Source organism: Lampris incognitus, chromosome 6 (genome assembly GCF_029633865.1).
Source record: "Lampris incognitus isolate fLamInc1 chromosome 6, fLamInc1.hap2, whole genome shotgun sequence".
Taxonomy (NCBI): Eukaryota; Metazoa; Chordata; class Actinopteri; order Lampriformes; family Lampridae; genus Lampris; species Lampris incognitus.
In genome coordinates this window covers 67,887,700-67,908,268 of record NC_079216.1, presented here as the reverse complement: position 1 = coordinate 67,908,268, position 20,569 = coordinate 67,887,700, and the positions used below count along the sequence as shown (strand labels likewise).

General features: G+C 46.3%; 3 protein-coding genes across 4 annotated transcripts in view; all 3 read right to left on the bottom strand.

Moving 5' to 3' along the window:
• Positions 1 to 880: 880 nt before the first annotated feature.
• Positions 881 to 5,393, bottom strand: kxd1 (KxDL motif containing 1). Its single transcript, XM_056281985.1, has 5 exons — positions 5,248 to 5,393; positions 2,382 to 2,490; positions 2,094 to 2,246; positions 1,957 to 2,003; positions 881 to 1,836 (listed from the first exon to the last, which is right to left on the bottom strand). Exons 2-5 carry the CDS (start codon positions 2,477 to 2,479, stop codon positions 1,580 to 1,582), a joined length of 555 nt encoding a protein of 184 aa, XP_056137960.1. The 5' UTR covers positions 2,480 to 2,490; positions 5,248 to 5,393; the 3' UTR covers positions 881 to 1,579.
• An 880-nt stretch (positions 5,394 to 6,273) lies between these two features.
• On the bottom strand, positions 6,274 to 13,557 carry LOC130114180 (SIN3-HDAC complex-associated factor-like). The gene is made up of 6 exons (XM_056281984.1): positions 13,409 to 13,557; positions 9,956 to 10,083; positions 9,702 to 9,801; positions 9,365 to 9,488; positions 9,101 to 9,251; positions 6,274 to 8,552 (listed from the first exon to the last, which is right to left on the bottom strand). Exons 2-6 carry the CDS (start codon positions 10,081 to 10,083, stop codon positions 8,204 to 8,206), a joined length of 852 nt encoding a protein of 283 aa, XP_056137959.1. The 5' UTR covers positions 13,409 to 13,557; the 3' UTR covers positions 6,274 to 8,203.
• Positions 13,558 to 15,109: 1,552 nt separating this feature from the next.
• LOC130114168 (DENN domain-containing protein 5B-like) overlaps positions 15,110 to 20,569 on the bottom strand; it is a 34,330-nt gene continuing 28,870 nt past the window's right edge. For both annotated transcript variants that reach the window (XM_056281960.1, XM_056281961.1), the window contains exons 15-21: positions 20,113 to 20,258; positions 19,890 to 20,008; positions 19,123 to 19,307; positions 18,832 to 18,914; positions 17,972 to 18,098; positions 16,850 to 17,024; positions 15,110 to 15,880 (exon numbers count right to left, since the gene is read on the bottom strand). In XM_056281960.1, the coding sequence (XP_056137935.1) occupies positions 15,697 to 15,880; positions 16,850 to 17,024; positions 17,972 to 18,098; positions 18,832 to 18,914; positions 19,123 to 19,307; positions 19,890 to 20,008; positions 20,113 to 20,258 (1,019 nt within the window). In that variant the 3' untranslated portion in view covers positions 15,110 to 15,696. The remainder of the gene's footprint in view (positions 15,881 to 16,849; positions 17,025 to 17,971; positions 18,099 to 18,831; positions 18,915 to 19,122; positions 19,308 to 19,889; positions 20,009 to 20,112; positions 20,259 to 20,569) is intronic.

The following is a 20,569-nucleotide window of genomic DNA, read 5'->3' as shown; positions in this document are numbered from 1 at the left end:
GCTGGTGGAGCTGGCACTGCTGGTGGAGCTGGTGCTGCTGGCACTGCTGGTGGAGCTGGTACCGCTGGTGGAGCTGGTACCGCTGGCACTGCTGGTGGAGCTGGTACCGCTGGTGGAGCTGGCACTGCTGGTGGAGCTGGTACCGCTGGTGGAGCTGGTACTGCTGGTGGAGCTGGTACCGCTGGTGGAGCTGGCACCGCTGGTGGAGCTGGTACCGCTGGTGGAGCTGGCACTGCAGGTGGAGCTGGTACTGCCTCCGATGCTGCAGGGTAGCAGTGACGTGGCTGAGGGGAAGGAGGAGTGTCTGTAGTATGTGTTGGCTTTGACTACTGGGTATTTGAAGCGGGAACCAGAAGGCAAGGTGTGAAGCTCTAGGTGCAGGGGGGGTGGTGGTGGTGGGTGGTGCTGTCGGACAGGATGGGCTCTGCTTTCCTTAACATCTCTGTTGTATAAATCAGACAGACACCTGTGATGCTACTGCACACCTCGATCACCTTCGTTGGTGCATTTTTCTGTTGAAGGTTGAGAGAGGCATACCAACCGATAAAAGACAAAGTAATAACCGACTCAATAAAAGATCTGTAGAACAAAGTCATCAGGGACCTGTCGACACCCAACTTAGCCAGCTTCCTCAGACAAAAAAGCCACTGCTGGCTCTTTTTGCACAGCAAATTGGTATTACAATCAAAGTTCAGCTTGTTATCATGGCTTGTTTGTGCAGCCACGAGCGTTTTATTTCTCTTCCTCAGTCACGTTTCCCAGGAATACTTCACGTTACTCCCTCAGGTATAACTGTAGAGATGATTTGGCCAAAATGTAATCAAGAAATTAACACAAGTAATATGAATAATTTATTCATCTCAATACAACATCACCAAAGGCTACTTATGACTCATGTATGCATTAGCAAACATGTCTGTTGCTGAAATGTGTCCTTGAAATAATATGGTGGGGAAAAGATGAGAATGATCAAAATATGTACATTATTTCTAAACACGAATCACATTCAGGCAGGCTGTAGACCATGTTAATAAATGCTTGCTCTCCAGCACAGCTCTCACTATCGGCAGAAATGGGTAGCTTGAGTTTACTTTATTTCCCAATGTGAAAAAGAAAGGTTTAATGTTGCTTGATTACTGAGGAAATTTATCCCTATTCGATGTCAGTAATACAGAGTTGTTTGGAAAAAAATCTTTTAAGTACCGTCTGTATTTTTTTTTTGGGCCAAACATGCATGTAACATACAAGCATATAAACCAAAAGCATTCAAATTAACAGCTTAAGTCCATGTCAAGAATAATTTTGCAAGATATGCTATCCCAATGTCTTGATATACTATCAACAGACAATTAAATGAATGTCATAGAAGCAAAAATAGACTTCTTCTACCTTCTATGCAAAATAAAATTAAGTATATGGTGTGACTTCTTCTTAGAAAAAAAATCTCGTGGTTAGATCTTAGGTTTGGGGACCTTGAAAGATGCCATAACCATCCATCAACCCTTATTTAGACAGCACAGTGCAATTGTGAGGGGAGGTCAGGTTCAAAAGATAGTGACTGCTGCAGAAACATGCCCCTCTACTCTGCAGGCACTGAGTCAGGGCCTTCATCCCTCAGTATGGCGGTCACTGGGATGTCAGAGGTGGGTGTGTCTGGTGGCTCCTGAGAGAGATCTTCAGAACATCGGCTTACAGTGGGAGAGACAACATCTGGGCTTGTGTCACAGGACTCTGTGCTCTGCTCTGAGGTGGCGGTAGTGGTTGTTGTGGCAAAACTGGGTGGTATTGGGTCAAACTCATCATCGTCATCCTCCAAGATCGGTGACTCGTGGATATCTATGGGATAAAAAAAAAACCCTTAATGGTGAATTTTCTCATGTCTAGACCAACTGAAGAATGGTGAAGACAATGTTAGGTGGTAAGGATATGGTATATGCAAAGAAGAAGCTAACTTACTGCTGAAAGCTTCTGGGTACTGCTTAGCAATCTTTCCCTTTAATGTCCTAGACAGAAAAAGAAGTGAGACCAAGAATTGGAAAAGAAAATGTGCATGTGAGAGAAAGCGACAGAGGAAGAAAACACTTTGTACTTACCTGATTCGTCTAAAGATGCTGTCCAGATCTTTCTTCATCTCCACAAGGGTTCGTGTGTGGAGCAGGAAGTGCTCATTCATCTGCTGCAGCCTCACGTTGGACAGTCCGTTAAAGTTTATTAGCATTTCATTCGTTTTCTCAAACCGGTCCAGCCTAGTTTTAGAATGATAATTTAAAGCACATCTTCACATTTTAACTTCTGAAATGTGGTCAATTTGTACATTTGCCATAGGAAAACCAATTAAATGTGCATGAAATTAAAAGGCTGTATTAGTGCATGGTACTCACATGTGTCTCTGAGCCTGAATGATTGCGTTGACGTCCTCAGAGTTTACCATGCTGAGCATCCTGCTGCAGAATATTTCAGATGCCGTAGGCTCCGCCATGTTGATAATGCTGCAAGGGCAACCTTCTAGTAAGAGTATGGCCAAGGCAGTGAATCGAAATCACAGATCTAGCGTTTGGCATATTTCCCTCTCATTTTAGAAAATCAATTTCCAGGACTTTTTAACAATGTTTTCTGTGGCCTTTTCTTGGATGAACATGGCAGCTGTTGCTCATGGAAGGGTATATTCAATATTAACTATCACTTTAAACCTAAATAGTCTCTGAATGGACTGTGGAACTTTTCGCTAGTCACTGGACATATCCCGCCCCCCCCCCTCCAAAAAAACAAAACTTCAAGCACAGATATTCAATCCCAGCGGCTAAAAATATGGTTAAATATGCCATATCTCTTCTACTACTGCTGCTACTACTTTCTCCCGTTAGGGGCCGCTACCTTTACAATTTTCCATGAGATCAATAACATTTCCAGGACATCTGACCAATCTTATCATTTTCCAGGTGTTTTCCATGACCAGGCCACTAATCTATAAATAGTTAACATACGAATATGTTATTGAACTAATCACTAGGAATTTATTGAGAAAACCCAACTGAGAACCAATTATTCGATAGCTATGTCCATGTCGGTAGGTTAGTTGCACCAATGAGCACCTTAGCTTTGCATGCAATGATAAAACTTACTTTGTAAATCCACAAAAACTAAGATTGGTGGTAAAAGCATAACAGCGTGCTGTGATACAAGCATAGCAGCGTGCTGTAATACAAGCATGGCAGCGTGCTGTGATCCAAGCATAGCAGCGTGCTGTGATACAAGCATGGCAGCGTGCTGTGATCCAAGCATAGCAGCGTGCTGTGATCCAAGCATAGCAGCGTGCTGTGATACAAGCATAGCAGCGTGCTGTGATACAAGCATAGCAGCGTGCTGTGATACAAGCATGGCAGCGTGCTGTGATACAAGCATAGCAGCGTGCTGTGATACAAGCATAGCAGCGTGCTGTAATAAAAGCATAGCAGCGTGCTGTGATACAAGCATAGCAGCGTGCTGTGATACAAGCATGGCAGCGTGCTGTAATAAAAGCATAGCAGCGTGCTGTGGTACAAGCATAGCAGCGTGCTGTGATACAAGCATAGCAGCGTGCTGTGGTACAAGCATGGCAGCGTGCTGTGGTACAAGCATGGCAGCGTGCTGTGATACAAGCATAGCAGCGTGCTGTGATACAAGCATAGCAGCGTGCTGTGATACAAGCATGGCAGCGTGCTGTGATACAAGCATGGCAGCGTGCTGTGATACAAGCATAGCAGCGTGCTGTGATACAAGCATAGCAGCGTGCTGTGATACAAGCATGGCAGCGTGTTGTAATAAAAGCATGGCAGCGTGCTGTGATACAAGCATAGCAGCGTGCTGTGATACAAGCATGGCAGCGTGCTGTGATACAAGCATGGCAGCGTGCTGTGATACAAGCATGGCAGCGTGCTGTGATACAAGCATAGCAGCGTGCTGTGATACAAGCATAGCAGCGTGCTGTGATACAAGCATGGCAGCGTGTTGTAATAAAAGCATGGCAGCGTGCTGTGATACAAGCATAGCAGCGTGCTGTGATACAAGCATAGCAGCGTGCTGTGATACAAGCATAGCAGCGTGCTGTGATACAAGCATGGCAGCGTGTTGTAATAAAAGCATGGCAGCGTGCTGTGATACAAGCATGGCAGCGTGCTGTGATACAAGCATAGCAGCGTGCTGTGATACAAGCATAGCAGCGTGCTGTAATAAAAGCATAGCAGCGTGCTGTGATACAAGCATAGCAGCGTGCTGTGATACAAGCATGGCAGCGTGCTGTAATAAAAGCATAGCAGCGTGCTGTGGTACAAGCATAGCAGCGTGCTGTGATACAAGCATAGCAGCGTGCTGTGGTACAAGCATGGCAGCGTGCTGTGGTACAAGCATGGCAGCGTGCTGTGATACAAGCATAGCAGCGTGCTGTGATACAAGCATAGCAGCGTGCTGTGATACAAGCATGGCAGCGTGCTGTGATACAAGCATGGCAGCGTGCTGTGATACAAGCATAGCAGCGTGCTGTGATACAAGCATAGCAGCGTGCTGTGATACAAGCATGGCAGCGTGTTGTAATAAAAGCATGGCAGCGTGCTGTGATACAAGCATAGCAGCGTGCTGTGATACAAGCATGGCAGCGTGCTGTGATACAAGCATGGCAGCGTGCTGTGATACAAGCATGGCAGCGTGCTGTGATACAAGCATAGCAGCGTGCTGTGATACAAGCATAGCAGCGTGCTGTGATACAAGCATGGCAGCGTGTTGTAATAAAAGCATGGCAGCGTGCTGTGATACAAGCATAGCAGCGTGCTGTGATACAAGCATAGCAGCGTGCTGTGATACAAGCATAGCAGCGTGCTGTAATACAAGCATAGCAGCGTGCTGTGATACAAGCATGGCAGCGTGTTGTAATAAAAGCATGGCAGCGTGTTGTAATAAAAGCATGGCAGCGTGCTGTGATACAAGCATAGCAGCGTGCTGTGATACAAGCATAGCAGCGTGCTGTGATACAAGCATAGCAGCGTGCTGTGATACAAGCATAGCAGCGTGCTGTAATACAAGCATAGCAGCGTGCTGTGATACAAGCATGGCAGCGTGCTGTGATCCAAGCATGGCAGCGTGCTGTAAGAAAAGCATGGCAGCGTGCTGTAACGGGGATCGTAAGACGGGTCGCTCGCTACCGGTGCGGATGAGCCGTCACCATGGAACTACCTGATGCCAGACAGTCAGGCTACCGGACTGTTTTGTACCTACCCCCCGTTTACTCCGCTCTTGTTAACGTCAGCTCCAAACTGTGCAAATCGGGGACTTATGATATACGCCTGCAGCGGACTTGCGAGACGATTTGAAAACACGGACAGCCTAAAGGGAAAAAACCCGACACTTTCTTGTTTGTAAACCTGTTCTAGTCACACGGCATTAATTTCCGGTGTTAGTTCCGCCTCATTCGTGTACTTCCGGCTTCTGCAGCGCGCTTTACATCCGGTGGGGCGCGTACGAGCCGTCGCTCGTCTCTTTTGATATGTTGTAGATCAGAACAACTTAGTGGACCTGCAGCAATGTTAAAGTAAGAGTGGAGTCACGAGCCTGAAAGGTGCGTTAAGATGCGGGCGCGAGGACGCGGTGGCCGCGCGCCACGCGCGCCTTACCGACGCGTGTCAAGCCTCTGCTGCGATATAACGTCTTCCACGCCAATATGTCACCAATATCTTATGAATATATTACCACTGTCGTTATGGAATTCGGCACCGAGTGTGTTATACTCGGTGAATATAGTTTCTCTTTCAAATGAACTATTAAAGTCGGAAATGAAAAGGCTGCAGGTAGCCCAGCATGACGCATCCAGTCTGGCTCCAGCCTGCAAGATGGGCGAGAGCAAGTCACATGCTGGTGACCAGTAATGTTGCCACTTGTCGTGCTGCGGTGAGCCATTTCATGTACAAATGTATCCGTGGATGAAATGATTCCAAGAATGTAACTACAACGCTGTTAACGGAGCCTGCACACAGCGACACAAGGCGCGGCTCTCGCTCCCCTGGAGCAGACGGCTGTATAGGGCTTGATCACTATGGACCTGTGAACTGCTGTTAGCTGTAGTCTCGTGTTGTTGTCCTGGGTTGTATTTTTCTTTTAAATATGGACCCATGTGTCTGAATGAAGTCAGATCTGATATTACACAACTATAGCTCATGTTGTCAAATCGTGGTTTGCATCATGGTGATGACCGGCCTCTGTTCTGGGCTCACATCTAGAATGACTTCAAAAACACCAAATCCAGAAAACTCACAAAATTGCTTTTATTAAGGGACAAGTAAAAAAATTACATGATGTATAAAAAATACAAAACCGCTTTGTCTAACTTGTAGGCTAGATAAAATGCATAGCTACAATACATGCAAGTAGCACTAAATTGAAGAGTACAGCTATCAGTAAATCATTATGTCACATGAGTAGACTAAAGAGTGAACGGTGAAAAGTAAAGCTTGGTTGTAGTCTAAAAACTAAGTGATACAGACCCAAAGGGATGGTACAGAATAATTTAAGTTCCACACAATTCAGCTGATGTGTAAATAAATACTTAACCGACGTTTCACAAATATTGACAACTGGTAATTCAAGGCATTGTTAAATAGTGCCCGTGTGAGAATTAATTTGAATCAGTTACCAATGTACAAAACTCATACTACCACTACAGATTAACGGAGTTCACAGCCTTGAACTTGTAATTGGGGATGCAGTTATACAAATAAATATAAAATAAATAAATAAAGTAACCCATAGAGAAGCCACATCCCTAACCCCCACCCCATATGTACACGACACACCCTCAGATCCCAACGACAACAAATTAAGAAATGTCTTATTAGTGTTCTTTTTAGAAAACCATAAAATACATAGAAATGACCTTGGACAAGCACAATTGTCCATAAAATCCTGCACTGATTTGACATTGGGTGAATTTAAATGTGCTTTGGCTTTAATATGATAAATAAAGTATTATTAGGCGATATATCACAACACCATTGTGGTATATAAGAGGCAATGGCATAGCATTTCAACTTGTATAGTCTTTTTCTCTACTGATCCGGGAATGGCAGAAACGGCTGATATTGCTGAATGTATATAAACCGATCGATGCGTTTTGTTGTTGTATTGTGTTGTATTATGATGCAAAGACACTATTTCTTCTATTTTTTTTTCCATTTTCTTTTTTCACATATAAAAATAATTTAAAACTTCAGAGCAATGGATCAAAAAAATAAAAATAAGATTTACAATTTTCATAAGGCCATGCAATTTACTAGACTCATGCATCAGATTTTTCGGTCTTTTGGGTGAGAGGGCTTGTCACCATTCATGCAAAATGCACTATGTGTTGCTGAGGCCACAATGAATATAGTGATTTTCCCTTTTTGTTTCTTATTACCAATTCAGGATCAACACTAGCACTGTCTACGACATAATTAAGGCTGGTGTATTTGCTGTTGGTGCTGTGAATAGGCCTTATTTCAAAGGGGACCCACATGTGACTCACATACAAGCTAAGCCAGTCTAAACAAACAGTTTGCTCATTTTGGATGTAAATATTTACAGGTACAAACACAAAGGCTACTCACTGTACATGTCTATGATCTGTAAATGCAGAGCTTCATTCCAAAACCAAGTCCAATCTTTCAACACAAAGTGACGTCTGCTGTGGACTAGACAAATCTGAACTGTTTTTGTAAGTATGACTTATCGCATTATTTTTGTCACCTTCACACCTTTACCTCCAAAATACCAACATTGTTCAAGCGGGCTCACCTTGGCTTTAAAAATTAGAAAGATGAACAAGTTAGCATTTTTTTTAAAAATGGGTATCACATTTTGGAATGAATTATTCTCAATGTACCGGCAAACTAGAGTTCCAGCATTTTGTCCTAAGTAGATATAACACCATGGACGATGCTCAATCAATAGGAAAGGAAGAATATTAAATATAAAAAAAAGCAAAACAGACAACATGGGACAACGGGAGTTCATAAGTTATCACTTAAACATAAACAATCAAATAAACAAACTGACAAAAATATTATGTAGAAGACCAAGGATTTTCAGCTGCTCTTTGATTGAAGGCAATCTGAGGCCACTTCTCTCTGCAAGTGCTTATAAAAACAAAAGCACCCCAAGACTTCCTCAAAGATGTGCATAAAGGGGGGGGGGTCCACATTTACCAATCCCCCTCTTCCTCCACCTTCTTGGGTGAAGGTGTTGTCATGGTAACGTGTAGCTGAGGAGCTTCTGCGCTGCTTCCCTCACCGGTTGGCGTTTCCTTCACTCCCTGCTCAATCTGGAACTTCTTCCCACTGGCCTCCTCAATTTGCACCTCCTCCCCCACCTGCCCTTCCTCTACTTCCACCTCTTCTTCCTCCTCCTCTTCCTCCTCCTCATACCCCTCCTCCTCCTGTTGCTGCTGCTGCTGCCGTTGCTGCTTGCGGCAGCAGGGCTTGAACAAATGGGGGTCAATGAGAACTTCCCCAAAACGGCCCTTGTAGATGATTCCACAGCAGACCTTTTGCCTAGACGAGGAGTAGCAAGGGAGGGCATTGCACTGAATTCAACATATCCAAATGCCTATTGTAGACACATCACAATAATTGACGAGGTTGATGCTCCATGTAATTTTCATTTTAATTAGACCAAGTGGTTACATGAGAATAGTAGCTATCTGCTTTGACTATTTTTTCCACTACATGCACCACATGTTGCAAAGTGGGCATGCGACCAATCCAGGAGGCCTTCATCTTTATGCACCTAGGCCACTGATAGGCCATCATAGTTTTTCAAGCTTCATAACAGGCCAAACTATTAATTTGGCAAAGAAGTTCTCAACTTTGAAATACTACATCAAAGTGACTTAATTATTTAGTATGTGCATGTAATTCCTTACACAGGTCAAAGTTCATAAGGCCCTGCTCAACAACACCCAACACTGAAAGTGGTCCCATAGACATATCAGCGGCTACTCTAGCAGTTGCAGATACCCCCATCAGGCTGTGCCCACTTTTAACCTCTTGTCTGCCCTAACCCAGCTTGTATGTACTGACGAGGAAGGGTGCTGACCTACCTCTTCCAGTAGGTGAGATCTAGGAAGGAGAAAACGGGGGAGCGGCTGGAACCCGGGCTGAGCTCAGAGTCTGAGCCCTCATCTGAAAGATTGCTGTAGCTGGGAGACTGAGCTGGAGAAGCACTGGACGTGGTGCTGTGGGCATCTGAATCTGGTGGGAAATACAGTCCGCATTATGTGGAGGGAGAGTCAAGTGTGGAGTGGAAACAGCACGATCAAAATTACACCCAAAATCTAAACAAGTACTGGAAGAACGGAACTGACTGCTTCTTTTTAGCTCTTTCTGCAGCCTGCTGATTTGGCTCGGCCTCGCTTTCTTGGAGAGGGACTTGATCTTTTTTGGCCTGGAGGTCATCTTCAGACTTGGCCCTCCTCTTGCATCAACCACCTGCATGGAGAAAGGACACATTGTCCAGTGTAAAGGTTCATTTTGCCCCTTCCAATTTGTTCATTTGCAAGAGGCAGCATGAGGAATATTCCTGTCATCCAACCGCATCACTACTTGACCTTCTTAGAACAGCAAGTGATGGTAATTTATGGGCAGACATGGCCGGAGCAGGACACACATCCAATACCATGGGACAACTTCAGAGTGACTTACATGATTCCAGTTCTTCTTGGATCCCACGGGGAGTTTTTTCCATCTCTTCACCAGGAGTACGCAGGCGTTACAGATTTCTCCAGATCGACTCTCACACAAGCTTCAAGAACATGAGGGAAAATGCAACCGTTAATCAATAAACCTTGTGCCTGAGAGAGAGAGATAGAAATGTGTCGCAGCAGAGTACGGTAGTTGGACAGGATAGGTTATCCGTCAGGCTAGGGTTACATCACATCCTCTGTTGTGTCTCTTACCCGAAACAGCTCGTGAAGTCTTTTTCGTACCGCTTGCTGTCCGTGAAACGCGAACTGGACGATTTTGCACGACAGATGCAACAGCCATCCAAACTCCTGTACATTTTTGGCTTGTGAAAGCCAAACATCTGTCAACAACAAAACAATGCTTAAAGTCATGATGTGGAACGGCATGATCAAGTGATGTTCGTGTGGATGTTGGATGCAGATGTTTTCCTCTGATCAACTTCATGTGAGGATCGGTGAGATCTGATAGGCTAATCGACCCTTGCAAGGCAGTGTTTTTATGCAGTTCTGAGATAAGTGAATTGGTCAAAATCATAACTCCAACGGCGTGCGGGTGGCGTGGGGGTCTATTCCGTTGCCTACCAACACAGGGATCGCCGGTTTGAATCCCCATGTTACCTCCGGCTTGGTCGGGTGTCCCTACAGACACAATTGGCCGTGTCTGCAGGTGGGAAGCCGGATGTGGGTATGTGTCCTGGTTGCTGCACTAGCGCCTCCTCTGGTTGGTCGGGGCGCCTGTTCGGGGGGGGAGGGGGAACTGGGGGGGGGGGGATAGCATGATCCTCCCATGTGCTACGTCCCCCTGGTGAAACTCCTTACCGTCAGGGGAAAAGAAGCGGCTGGTGACTCCACATGTATGGGAGGAGGCATGTGGTAGTCTGCAGCCCTCCCCGGATCAGCAGAGGGGGTGGAGCAGCAGAGGGGGTGGAGCAGAGACCAGGACGGCTCAGAAGAGGGGGGTGATTGGCCGGATACAATTGGGGAGAAAAAAAAAATATCTAAAAACAAAACAAAACTCCTGATGTGAGAAGGCATAACCACGTGATCCTCGTGGGAGGGTGGATGCTGAGGTTTTCCTCTGATCAGCTTCAGTTGGCGTGAGGATCAGCGAGCTAATAGGCTAATCAGCCCCTCTAAGTAAGGCGGTGTTTTTACGTCATTCTGAGATAAGTGGGCTGGTCAGGAATCCCAAGTCCAAACGTGTAATAAAAGTGACCGTGTCGGAGCGTCTCGCTATAGCCTCCTCCTGCTCCTCCTCCTCCTCCTCCTGCTCCTCTGACCCACATGAGGGAAGTAGGTCAGCAGTCAGACAGGCGTCAGACAGATCATGTCACCACCACCACCACCACCACCACCATGCGGCGCTGCGAGGCGCTGCGCGGCGTTCTGGGTCCGGGCCATCAGACGCACGACAGAAACACGACGCCGTTCTGCTGCTGCAGAGCTGCAAACGGTTCGACATTTAGGAAGCGTCACACTCACAAAGCCTCGCGCGCTGCACGAGCTGGGGTGCTGCAGACAAACAAAAGTAAGAGAAGCGGAAGAAACACGACTCGCAGCACGCAGCACCCGCTCGCGCGCCGTCGGCCTTGCTGGGTTAAACGCGGACGACTCGCGATTTATGTTGCCGGGCAAAAGGAGAAATCTACATAGCACATGTGGACCTGAACTGCGGCAAACCCGGAGCCGCGCCCCCACACTGCTTTTCCTTTTTTGTTGCCGTCAGTCGTCCGGGTCTCCTGGCAGCGCAGCGCCGCAACGACCCCGTTCACACCGGGCTTTAAAATGCGCTCCGGGCGGTCGGATCACAAGTGGACAGCGAGACACGTCGCCGTTTACACCCGTGTCTACCATGCGTCTCCAAATGCGTCCTGCTGACCACTTGTGATCACATTTCGGTACTCCGAAGATTTCGTTACTGTTACGTCACTTCCGCTACAAGGTCAAAGGGCCTCAGTCAAGCGCCAGATTTGCCGACTAGCGGTGAAAACAACGGCCGATGCTTGAAGGCGCTTCAGCACTAACATACATGTACGGACTGATTCTTCCGCCCAGATGGAGGTCGGGCATCTCGTCTCACTTGTCCTCCTCCAACCACGTACACTCCCTCTCTCTCCCCCTCTCTCTGTCTCTCTCCCCCTCTGTCTCTCTCTCTCTCTGTCTCCCCCCCCCTCTCTCCATTTTTTCAAAAGTTGGCGCGCAGTTACCAAAACAACCACCACATCCTGCGTTGATGACGTATTTTCCTGTTGGGCCTTGTCGGGGACGCATCAGGACGCATTAAGCGTTTACACCACATGAGCGATGTGGTCAAATGTAAGCGTTTACACCACATGAGCGATGTGGTCAAATGCGTCCCAGACCACCTCGGCAAGCGGTTTGAGTAACCGGTTCACGAGACGTTTTGGTGGTGGTCACGCTTGTATTTGGCGCCGTTCACCTGTGATCCGATCGCAAAAGACGCATTTTAAAGCCGGGTGTAAACGGGGTCGATGTGGAGCAGCGGAACACAGTGCGTGACGTAACTCCACATGGAAGGCGGAGGCAGTGGGGGGGGCGATTTTCACTAAAAAGCCGAAATAAGAAAATCTGCCCGCTTAATCTCCAGCAAGGAGCCGCTCGCAGAAGGACACGTGCTTGGTATCGATCTGCTATCGGCGAGGGCACGCGGCTTTCCGTCGAAATGAAAGCCGCGTGCCCGCCGCCCACTTCTGCGAGGAAGCGTGGCACGCCGCGCGAGCAGCTCCTTGCGCACCATTTTAGAATCGGCGCCCCGTGTTTCGTCTCGGGACAATAAGAATATTAATAACACCCCCACCCACCCCCACCCCCCATACAGCCGCCACGCTCGCGAAGCGGAACCTTTGGCCCGTCCGAGGGAAGCGTGCGAGCGCGCGCCGTGGCGTAATTGGAGCTTTTAGTCTTTTGTTGTTGCAGAAGCGCGTGATGCAGCACTCCACCTCCAGCCGCCGCGCGCACCAACTTCTCCACCCGCGCTTCAAAAGTGCAGCGAAGAGTCTCGCTCGCCCCCTTCCCAGTAAATGCCGCCGATTAACGCCCACTGCTTTAATCAGCCCACTTTAATGAGGGCGCTCGAGGCTCAAAATGGGGGTTTGCTGCGAGATTTTGTTTACAGCGGCGACCGCGTGCTGAAGCGCACCTCCCGACACGGGTGGGCGTGAGAGGCGCGGGGCTCCAACTTGTGTCGTTTTGGGGACGAGTCCTGAACGTCCGGACGGCTGCTGGACCACCGCAGACGCACTACGGACACGGATGCGTTATAACGCGGTACGAGGGCGGCGACGTCGTTAAATAGCCGACTTAGTTGAAAAGGAAATGTCCGCCCCCCCCGCCCCTTAACCCCGCACGCCATGGACCGCGCGGGCATGACAAAAGGCGCAGTTTAGCCGACCCGAACCCGAACCGGCGCACTGCAGCGGCACGCAGCACGCTACAGCAGCGGACCCCGGCGGACGGAGCGGTTCTGGTGGACTTGGTCCCGGCCCGGCGGCGGCGGCAGGTTGAGCGCTAGGCCCCGCACGAGCGATTGTTCTCAGGCAACCGCTTGTTTTGAATTGCAGAACCGAAACACGCAACTCCAGACCGAAGCAAAGACGGAGAACCGCTGAAGCGCGGGGCCAAATCAACACGAGTCGCATCGGTTACCTTGCTGGAAGTTGCCGGAAGTTGCTGCAAAGTAGCGGCGGGGACAAAGCGCAGGCACGACGTGAGTATTTAGGAAAACCAGCCCGCATCCGAAACCCGCTCTCTTGTTGATGTCTCGCTCGCTCGCCGACGGGACTGGAGAGTTGTGGCGGCAGTGCGCATGCGCCCTGTCCACGCCTCCATTTCAGAGTAGAGCAGGGTTGTTTTTTTTTTTCTTCAATCAAACTCATTTACATATAGTGATGACGTCTCCGTGCGTCTACGCTCCGCCGGCCTTATAAGGATGGGAACATTGCGCGGGAACAGGGGGCTTGGCCGCGGTTGCTATGGCGCATTGGAGAATGTAAGCAGAGAGGCGGAGCCTGCGGTTTACTATGGCGCGCCAGATGGCCTGTCTGGAGGTCTGCGGTGGGGGGTCTCGGCGAGATGCGCATTGTTCGATTCATTTGCGTGACTATGGACGCCGGGGTAAATAATACGAGGCATGGCTGGCACGACGTGTGAAAACAGCCCGGCTTCGACGCACACGCCCCACCTCCCGCCCCCGGCCGGGCCCGTCCATTAGCGGCGCCCCCTCAGCAAAACACGTAGAAGAAGTCCCGCCGGAGGAGGAGGAGGAGGAACAACAACCGCAGTAACGCAACTCTCACATCCGGCCGGCTCGAGGGGCTTCCGCCATAACGGGGGTGGCCGCAGCGAGACCCGGGGGGGCTGGGAGATGTCGAGGCTACACGTGTTTTGGAGCAGTCCGATGTTTGCAGCTTTTGTAAAACATAAAGAAATAAATGAAAAATAAGAGCAAAGCAGACCTGTATTTTTAATGAAGGCGAGACGGCGACCTTATCAAACATAACTTCTCTGCAGCAGTTGCTACCCAGAATATTGGCAGGCCAGCCTTGACCCGCCAAGATGCACAGATGTGTCAATCAGAAACGATGAAACGAACAGTGACTCGGGTCAATTTCAACTTTAATCTTTACCAACACACTTCATAAATATGGAAAGAACAACAATGTGTTATTGCTTGCTATAATCTCTATGCGTCTAATACCAGAGGCTTGGTAGTGGGTTAGATAGTGCTTGCAGGACAGTGCAGGAGAGAGCGTTGTGGTTTCGTTGTTCCCGAGGGAGGGTTGAACAGTTTACCAAATCAAATGCAACGTCAAAATAACAGCTCGTCATGCCAATAATCTGAACTGCATCAACATCTTGATTTTGCAAAGACAACCGAACAATTAGAAAACAAACATGACAAATATCCACATAATCAGAACAATTTACCTACGGGTTTTTATAATTCTTTTTTTCATTAACACCGACAAGATGTTATATACATTAAGTTTCTCATAAGTTGGTCGGACCTTATGACCAACATGCGCAAACCTGCAAAATATGTAATCAAACAAAATATAGCAAAAAGGAAAGCAAAACTGTTTGACAAGACAACAAAAGCTATTTGAACTGACACAATCAGGACATACGTTTGGTTTCAGTATTTCAGTGCACTACATTTTAAAAGCAAGACAAGCACAACCTAGTATATGACCAAAAATGTGAACTGAATAATATACAGCATAAGATAAACTGCTATTACAACTTGTCACTCTTGACTGGGAAAATTTCCTCTTCCTCAAGTATGTTCATTAAGATGTCCCATTAACAAAGATGGGGGAAAAGGAATAATGTGGTGGCACATCTTCAATTTTGGATCACAATACACTGAGAAGAAAAAAGAGATTTGGCCATGCATATGTGGAGTTTTAAATTCAAGTGCAAGCATTACATAAATTGGAGGAAAGTGTGTTACAGTATAGTGGCCTTAGACGAAGGCTCACGGTGAAAGCTGTGAAAATACCTACTGTAGATGGGAGGGGAGAAATGACTTTTCTATTTCTGCTTGAGGAAACAGATTATCACAGTGTAAACAAGCATAAGAAAATCAACCATTATTTCCTTAGGCTAATGTTAAGGACATTTACTTCAGTGAGCAAGGCAATAAGTCTTAAGCAGAAACTGCCAGTTGCCTGCCATATGGGTGAACATTTTATTCATATCCTCCACAAAATTCCAGTGAGTTACCCAGTCCTTCGTCCTTTCCACGAAAGTCTTACTTCAGAACCTGTAGGCCCTGGCTCCCTCTGAATTGTCCGAATTTACTTTTGTTTTCCTGCCCACGAAAGGAAGGTTATCCAACACCATTGAAGTTCAGCCATCAGCACTCTAGCAGTGGGTTTGTGAAGCCGGAGCCGCAGCCTCTGTGAATTCTGAATGGTGCTCATTTTGAGGGGTTAGAGGTCAACCCCTTTGACGAGAGCCGTCTCCAAGGTGACGGTAAACTCATGGAGCGTGTGCAGTATGCGGGATAGGGAGTGCACTTCAGCACGGTCCCGGAGCAGAGCGCCCTCTTCGTACGTCCGCGCTGTCAGGGGACATTCTGCCAAAAGGGGGAGCCACCGAGAGAGTAGCCGGTCCCTGCCAAGTCAACCGAGACAGTGGTCAATAATGGCCCATGAATGTTTAATGAAGTTGGTATTATCTTTCAAGACTGGGGGTGAGTAAGCTGACTATAAGACAACACACAGGGTTGTGTACTTTCACCTGACAAAGCATTCAACCAAAGTACACTGAGAATATTGGTTTCAGGGTTTAGCAATTTCCACAATAATTACAAGTTGCAAACTGTAAGCCAGAAACAGCTCACATGGGACGAGTGTGTGTACTGTTCCCCCTCTAGTCATGTAAGAAATAATTAGTACAAATAACAAGTGCAGATCTGCAAAACACTAAACCCATGAACATACATAGTGTTAAGCCAAAGCATCAAACGTGAATATGAATATCTGCTCTCTTAAAAGTAGGTAGAAAGATCCAGTAGGGCAAATATTTTTATATATGTTGTTAAATTTAGAACACTGCAGACTAATAATAAACACATCGGCATTCACTATGTGTGAATCTACATTTTTAGCACTGCTGAAAAGGATTTTAATCACGTAGCAATTTTGTTGATCTGAAAGCACAAAGGGAAGGGTGTATGTGTGTGTGTGTGTGTGTTGAGGCTATCATGTGACACAGAACCTGAACCCATAACCGTGCAATCACACGACATACGCTTCAACCTGTTACCACAGCCATCCCACTAGCGTTCTGCAACATATCTTGATTAAATCCCTTTCCCTGCAGAGCAGCTACACTCGCTCCCTGAAATAATTGCATGTCATGTAATCGGGTGAGTGTGAGGGACTCTGACCAGTCGTGCTGTAGGCTATATCCTCAGGGATTCAGGAGGGCAGAAATGTGTCACCGCTGCACACACTATATCTAACACTGGGATTTAAAACGATGGGCTCCCATTGGGTGAGAGCAGGAATATTTTTTTAAATGCATCTTTCTTTGAGGAAACTGTCTCTTGCCATCATTTTCAACTATTGAGCTCTTCACCTGATTCCCAAGCAGACAAGCAGCTGGAACTTGCCCTCCTTCCCAATGCTCCTTGGTGAGGTGTTGATGGCATTGACGTAGTGGCACAGCGAGTCGCAAGGTGAGCCCAGAGGCTGTGTTGAGCCACGTAGGTCACCCATCTGATCGGCTGTCTCCATGGAAACCACTGCCTTCTCTGTGGGAGCAAGGAGTTCTTGATATCACCCATTGTATGTTTTTACGTCAAAAAAACTGATTCAACTTATCAGTATACTGACGATTAGATCAGTAGATTGATGATATATTGAGGAAATGTAATTTTAAACATCAGTATACACGTACTACTTTAAAGCAGATGTGTATTTCAGTATGTGGCATAAAACTGTGGAATTCTTTAGAGAACGATCTAAAGGGTTGTATAAATATCTTTCAGTTCAAGAAAATGAATAAGGTAAAGAATAATTAGGCAATATGGCGTTGTCAGGCAATGGGTTTTCAGTTGATGGTGAATTATTGTGTATGGCTTTTTGATTCTCATTCATTTCTCATGTTGCTGTAAGTATTAGTTGTTGAGTAACTGTCTCACAGACCATCTATTCTGTTGTGTATTTATGTTTGAGTAAGGAGCAGGTAAAATAAGATTTTCTTCTCCCTGCTCCTTTTCAATCATGGGATGTGTAAACGGAGTTGTCTTTGATCATGACTTGCTTGTTTCTTTCTGGAGCTGTGCATTACCATGAGCGGAATAAATAATAATGGAAATGAAATGATGGGTAAAATGATGTAAACAAAAAGGAGAACATCCACTCTGTGCTCTACAGAGGCAGGTATGGGTGCTGCAGCTCTGCCAAACGATGTTGTACAACGTTCATGTGATCCACCACTAGATGGAGACAGGCAATAATGACTGGAGACGTGAGACGTCCTGTTATACTGCAGTGACCGTGTGCACACACACGTGTACGTTAACCCCCCCACACACACACACACACACACGTGTGTATATGTGTGTGTGTGTGTGTGTGTGTGTATATATATACACATACATATATATACACATACATACATATATATACACATACATACATACATATATATATACATATACACATACACACACACAACATACAGTACAGTACTTACCCACAAAGTCCCACACAAACACATTTCTCTGGAAGAGACGACTGGACTTAAACCCATGAAGAAGGAACTTCTCTAAGGACAGCACCAGCCCCCCCTCACCGCATAACAGGACTGTCAGGTTGCCCCTCTGGAAGCATAGGAAGAGGAACATAGAGAAGCAGGATAGGTTTAGGCAAGACCTTTGTCCTGTCAGTTCAACAGTTCCACCTAATAAGACGTACAGAGGTTGATGCATTTTTACGAAACATAGCAGTCTGTCTTCATTTGCCCTTCAGTGAAAGCTGTGTAGATGCATAAAGTCTGAACATGAGCACAAATCTAAACCTGTATATTAAAATCCCAATATCTGTGCAGTGGCCCTGTCCTGAGGGCTGTGCTAAGTACCTGGCATGAAAGCATAATTATAGTGAAATTGAAGTCCATTAAAGATAAACAATAGTGATCCATAAACGGTCTCCCCAAGGGCATTTAACTCAGCATCTGATGACGGAGTGTATTTGGAGATTACATGCAGGCCAGTTCTAACTGCACTAATGAACCTCATCGCAGATAAACATCCCATTTGCATTAGGGATGTTGAAAACCTAACCAGCTCAATTCCGAGTTGTTCACCTCTTCTGTATTTTACCATGATATCATGGTATGGATGGTACCATCCAACCATCCCACAAGTTACTGATGAAATATTAGGGAGCAGTTTAGCAAATGAACTTTCATAAAGTAACAATTACACGCATTTTTCACAATGTTTTGCTTTCTATTGATCCTGCATTAAAGAAAAGATCACTGTGGATCACCTAGGAGGTTTTTAAATGAATATGAGAGCTGAATAAAGTAGGTATATATAAAAAGTGGCATACCTCTTGTTCAGGTTTATGGAAGTGTTTGACAAGGTTGTTTGCAGCCTCCCTCATGTCCTCTTGCACCTCATTGGATGTCATCCCTAACAAGATGAATAAAAAGGGAAGAAAGATAGAGGGAGCAAGTTAGAAAGCAAATAGGGGGGTTAATAATGAGTGGGAAGGCATGGGAAATGGGAGCAAATAGAAAGGTAATATGGGAGGAGGAACTGGCATTGTGGTTGAGCATACCAATAAGCAGGCCATCTATTGTATGAAAGAATGGAATGTGCTCTACTTCACAATACGTACTGCTGCGGCCAGCAAGTGATCCCAACACTGTTCGTACACTTTGAGTGGGTGAGCCGAGCTCTGGGGGTGTCCCTGTCAACTTTCCAGCATCTTCTTCAGCAGCTGGCGACACCAGCTGACCAATTAGAACCCGTTCCAAGCTGCCATCACCCACGCCTTTTCCCAGCCAGCGGCCACAGGGGAACCTGGAAAGGAGAGGAGAGAAATGTACTTCTCTGGTTATTTGATTAAGCAAGAGCACACAATGGGCTGGCATTGCAAGAGCCTTCCCTTAACTTTTTCTTAAACTTCTCTCCTGAATTTGTTCTTATGAGAACTGCATAAGACAACCCCATGAGCGATTCACAAACATTTTCTTAACTCCCCAATTATTATATCTTAATTCATTTAGGCCTAAATGTATTTTTTATGGTCACCACTGTTAAAGCTAGCGAGTAGATTTAATAAGTTAAGCACGTTCAGTGGGACTGTTGTGCATATTTGGATACAACAGGTTTGCACAACTAACATTTCAATCGCACCAGTGAACAAATCCAAAATAGAGAGAACTGGTGAATGCCACAAGGTTTCTTAAATAGTTTGTACACACGCTTTTTATGAACATTTCTGTGTACCAACAGTTGTTGCATGAGGCCCCATGAACCCAGTCAGTCACAAGACCACAACCAACAACGTGTGGAGAATGTGTCCGTTGTATATCAACATTACCCACTATGACGGATAGGAACGCCACAGTCGCAGTGAAGGAGTCAGAGCAAGAATCTTACTTGTAGGTATGTCCAGTGATCTCATTATAGACAATGACACAGTCGATCAAACACTTGGCCAGCAGGCCGGAGTTCTCTTGTCCCAACTGTAAAGTACTAAGCCTGCCAAGGTTCTTGCACTGAAAAAAAAAACATGGACCAGAATGAGAGCTGCACTGCATACATGTGCATAAGCTTGTGCATTATTCATGACAACACTTTCTACAGATGTATACACACCAACCTGGAAAAAGATCTCTTGTGTATTCTTAGGGATCTGTCTAACTCCTGAATCACCCTGCTCTCCTGACACACATACCCAAGGATTAACCGTTGCCATTGCAATGCTAAGCTTCTTCATGGGCATTATAACAACACGGTACGGAATACCTGGAGGAGCGACACAAAGGCAAGGAGAAAAACTTAAAACATAAGGTACATTACTTTACAACACAAACACTGGTAATCTGGATTTGTACCGTTTTTGAGATGAATTTCATGTCAATTGTAAATCCCAAACTCTTAGATGGAAAATTCTGGTAATTTTTAACCAATGCCCTATTTTCCTGTCATTAGGGATCAAACCGATGGGCGTCCGGGTAGCGTAGCGGTCTAGTCCGTTGCCTACCAACACAGGGATCGCCGGTTCGAATCCCCGTGTTACCTCCGGCTTGGTCGGGCGTCCCTACAGACACAATTGG

Excerpts from the sequence above, each read along its gene's own strand:
- LOC130114180 (XM_056281984.1), bottom strand. The coding sequence starts at position 10,083 with ATGTTTGGCTTTCACAAGCCAAAAATGTACAGGAGTTTGGATGGCTGT. Across the intron at positions 9,489-9,701 it reads CCAAGAAGAACTGGAATCAT|GTGGTTGATGCAAGAGGAGG; the intron begins GTAAGTCACTCT and ends TTCTCCATGCAG. Across the intron at positions 8,553-9,100 it reads GATCTCACCTACTGGAAGAG|GCAAAAGGTCTGCTGTGGAA; the intron begins GTAGGTCAGCAC and ends CTCCTCGTCTAG.
- kxd1 (XM_056281985.1), bottom strand. The coding sequence starts at position 2,479 with ATGGCGGAGCCTACGGCATCTGAAATATTCTGCAGCAGGATGCTCAGC. Across the intron at positions 2,247-2,381 it reads ATTCAGGCTCAGAGACACAT|GCTGGACCGGTTTGAGAAAA; the intron begins GTGAGTACCATG and ends TTCTAAAACTAG. Across the intron at positions 1,837-1,956 it reads GTACCCAGAAGCTTTCAGCA|ATATCCACGAGTCACCGATC; the intron begins GTAAGTTAGCTT and ends TTTATCCCATAG.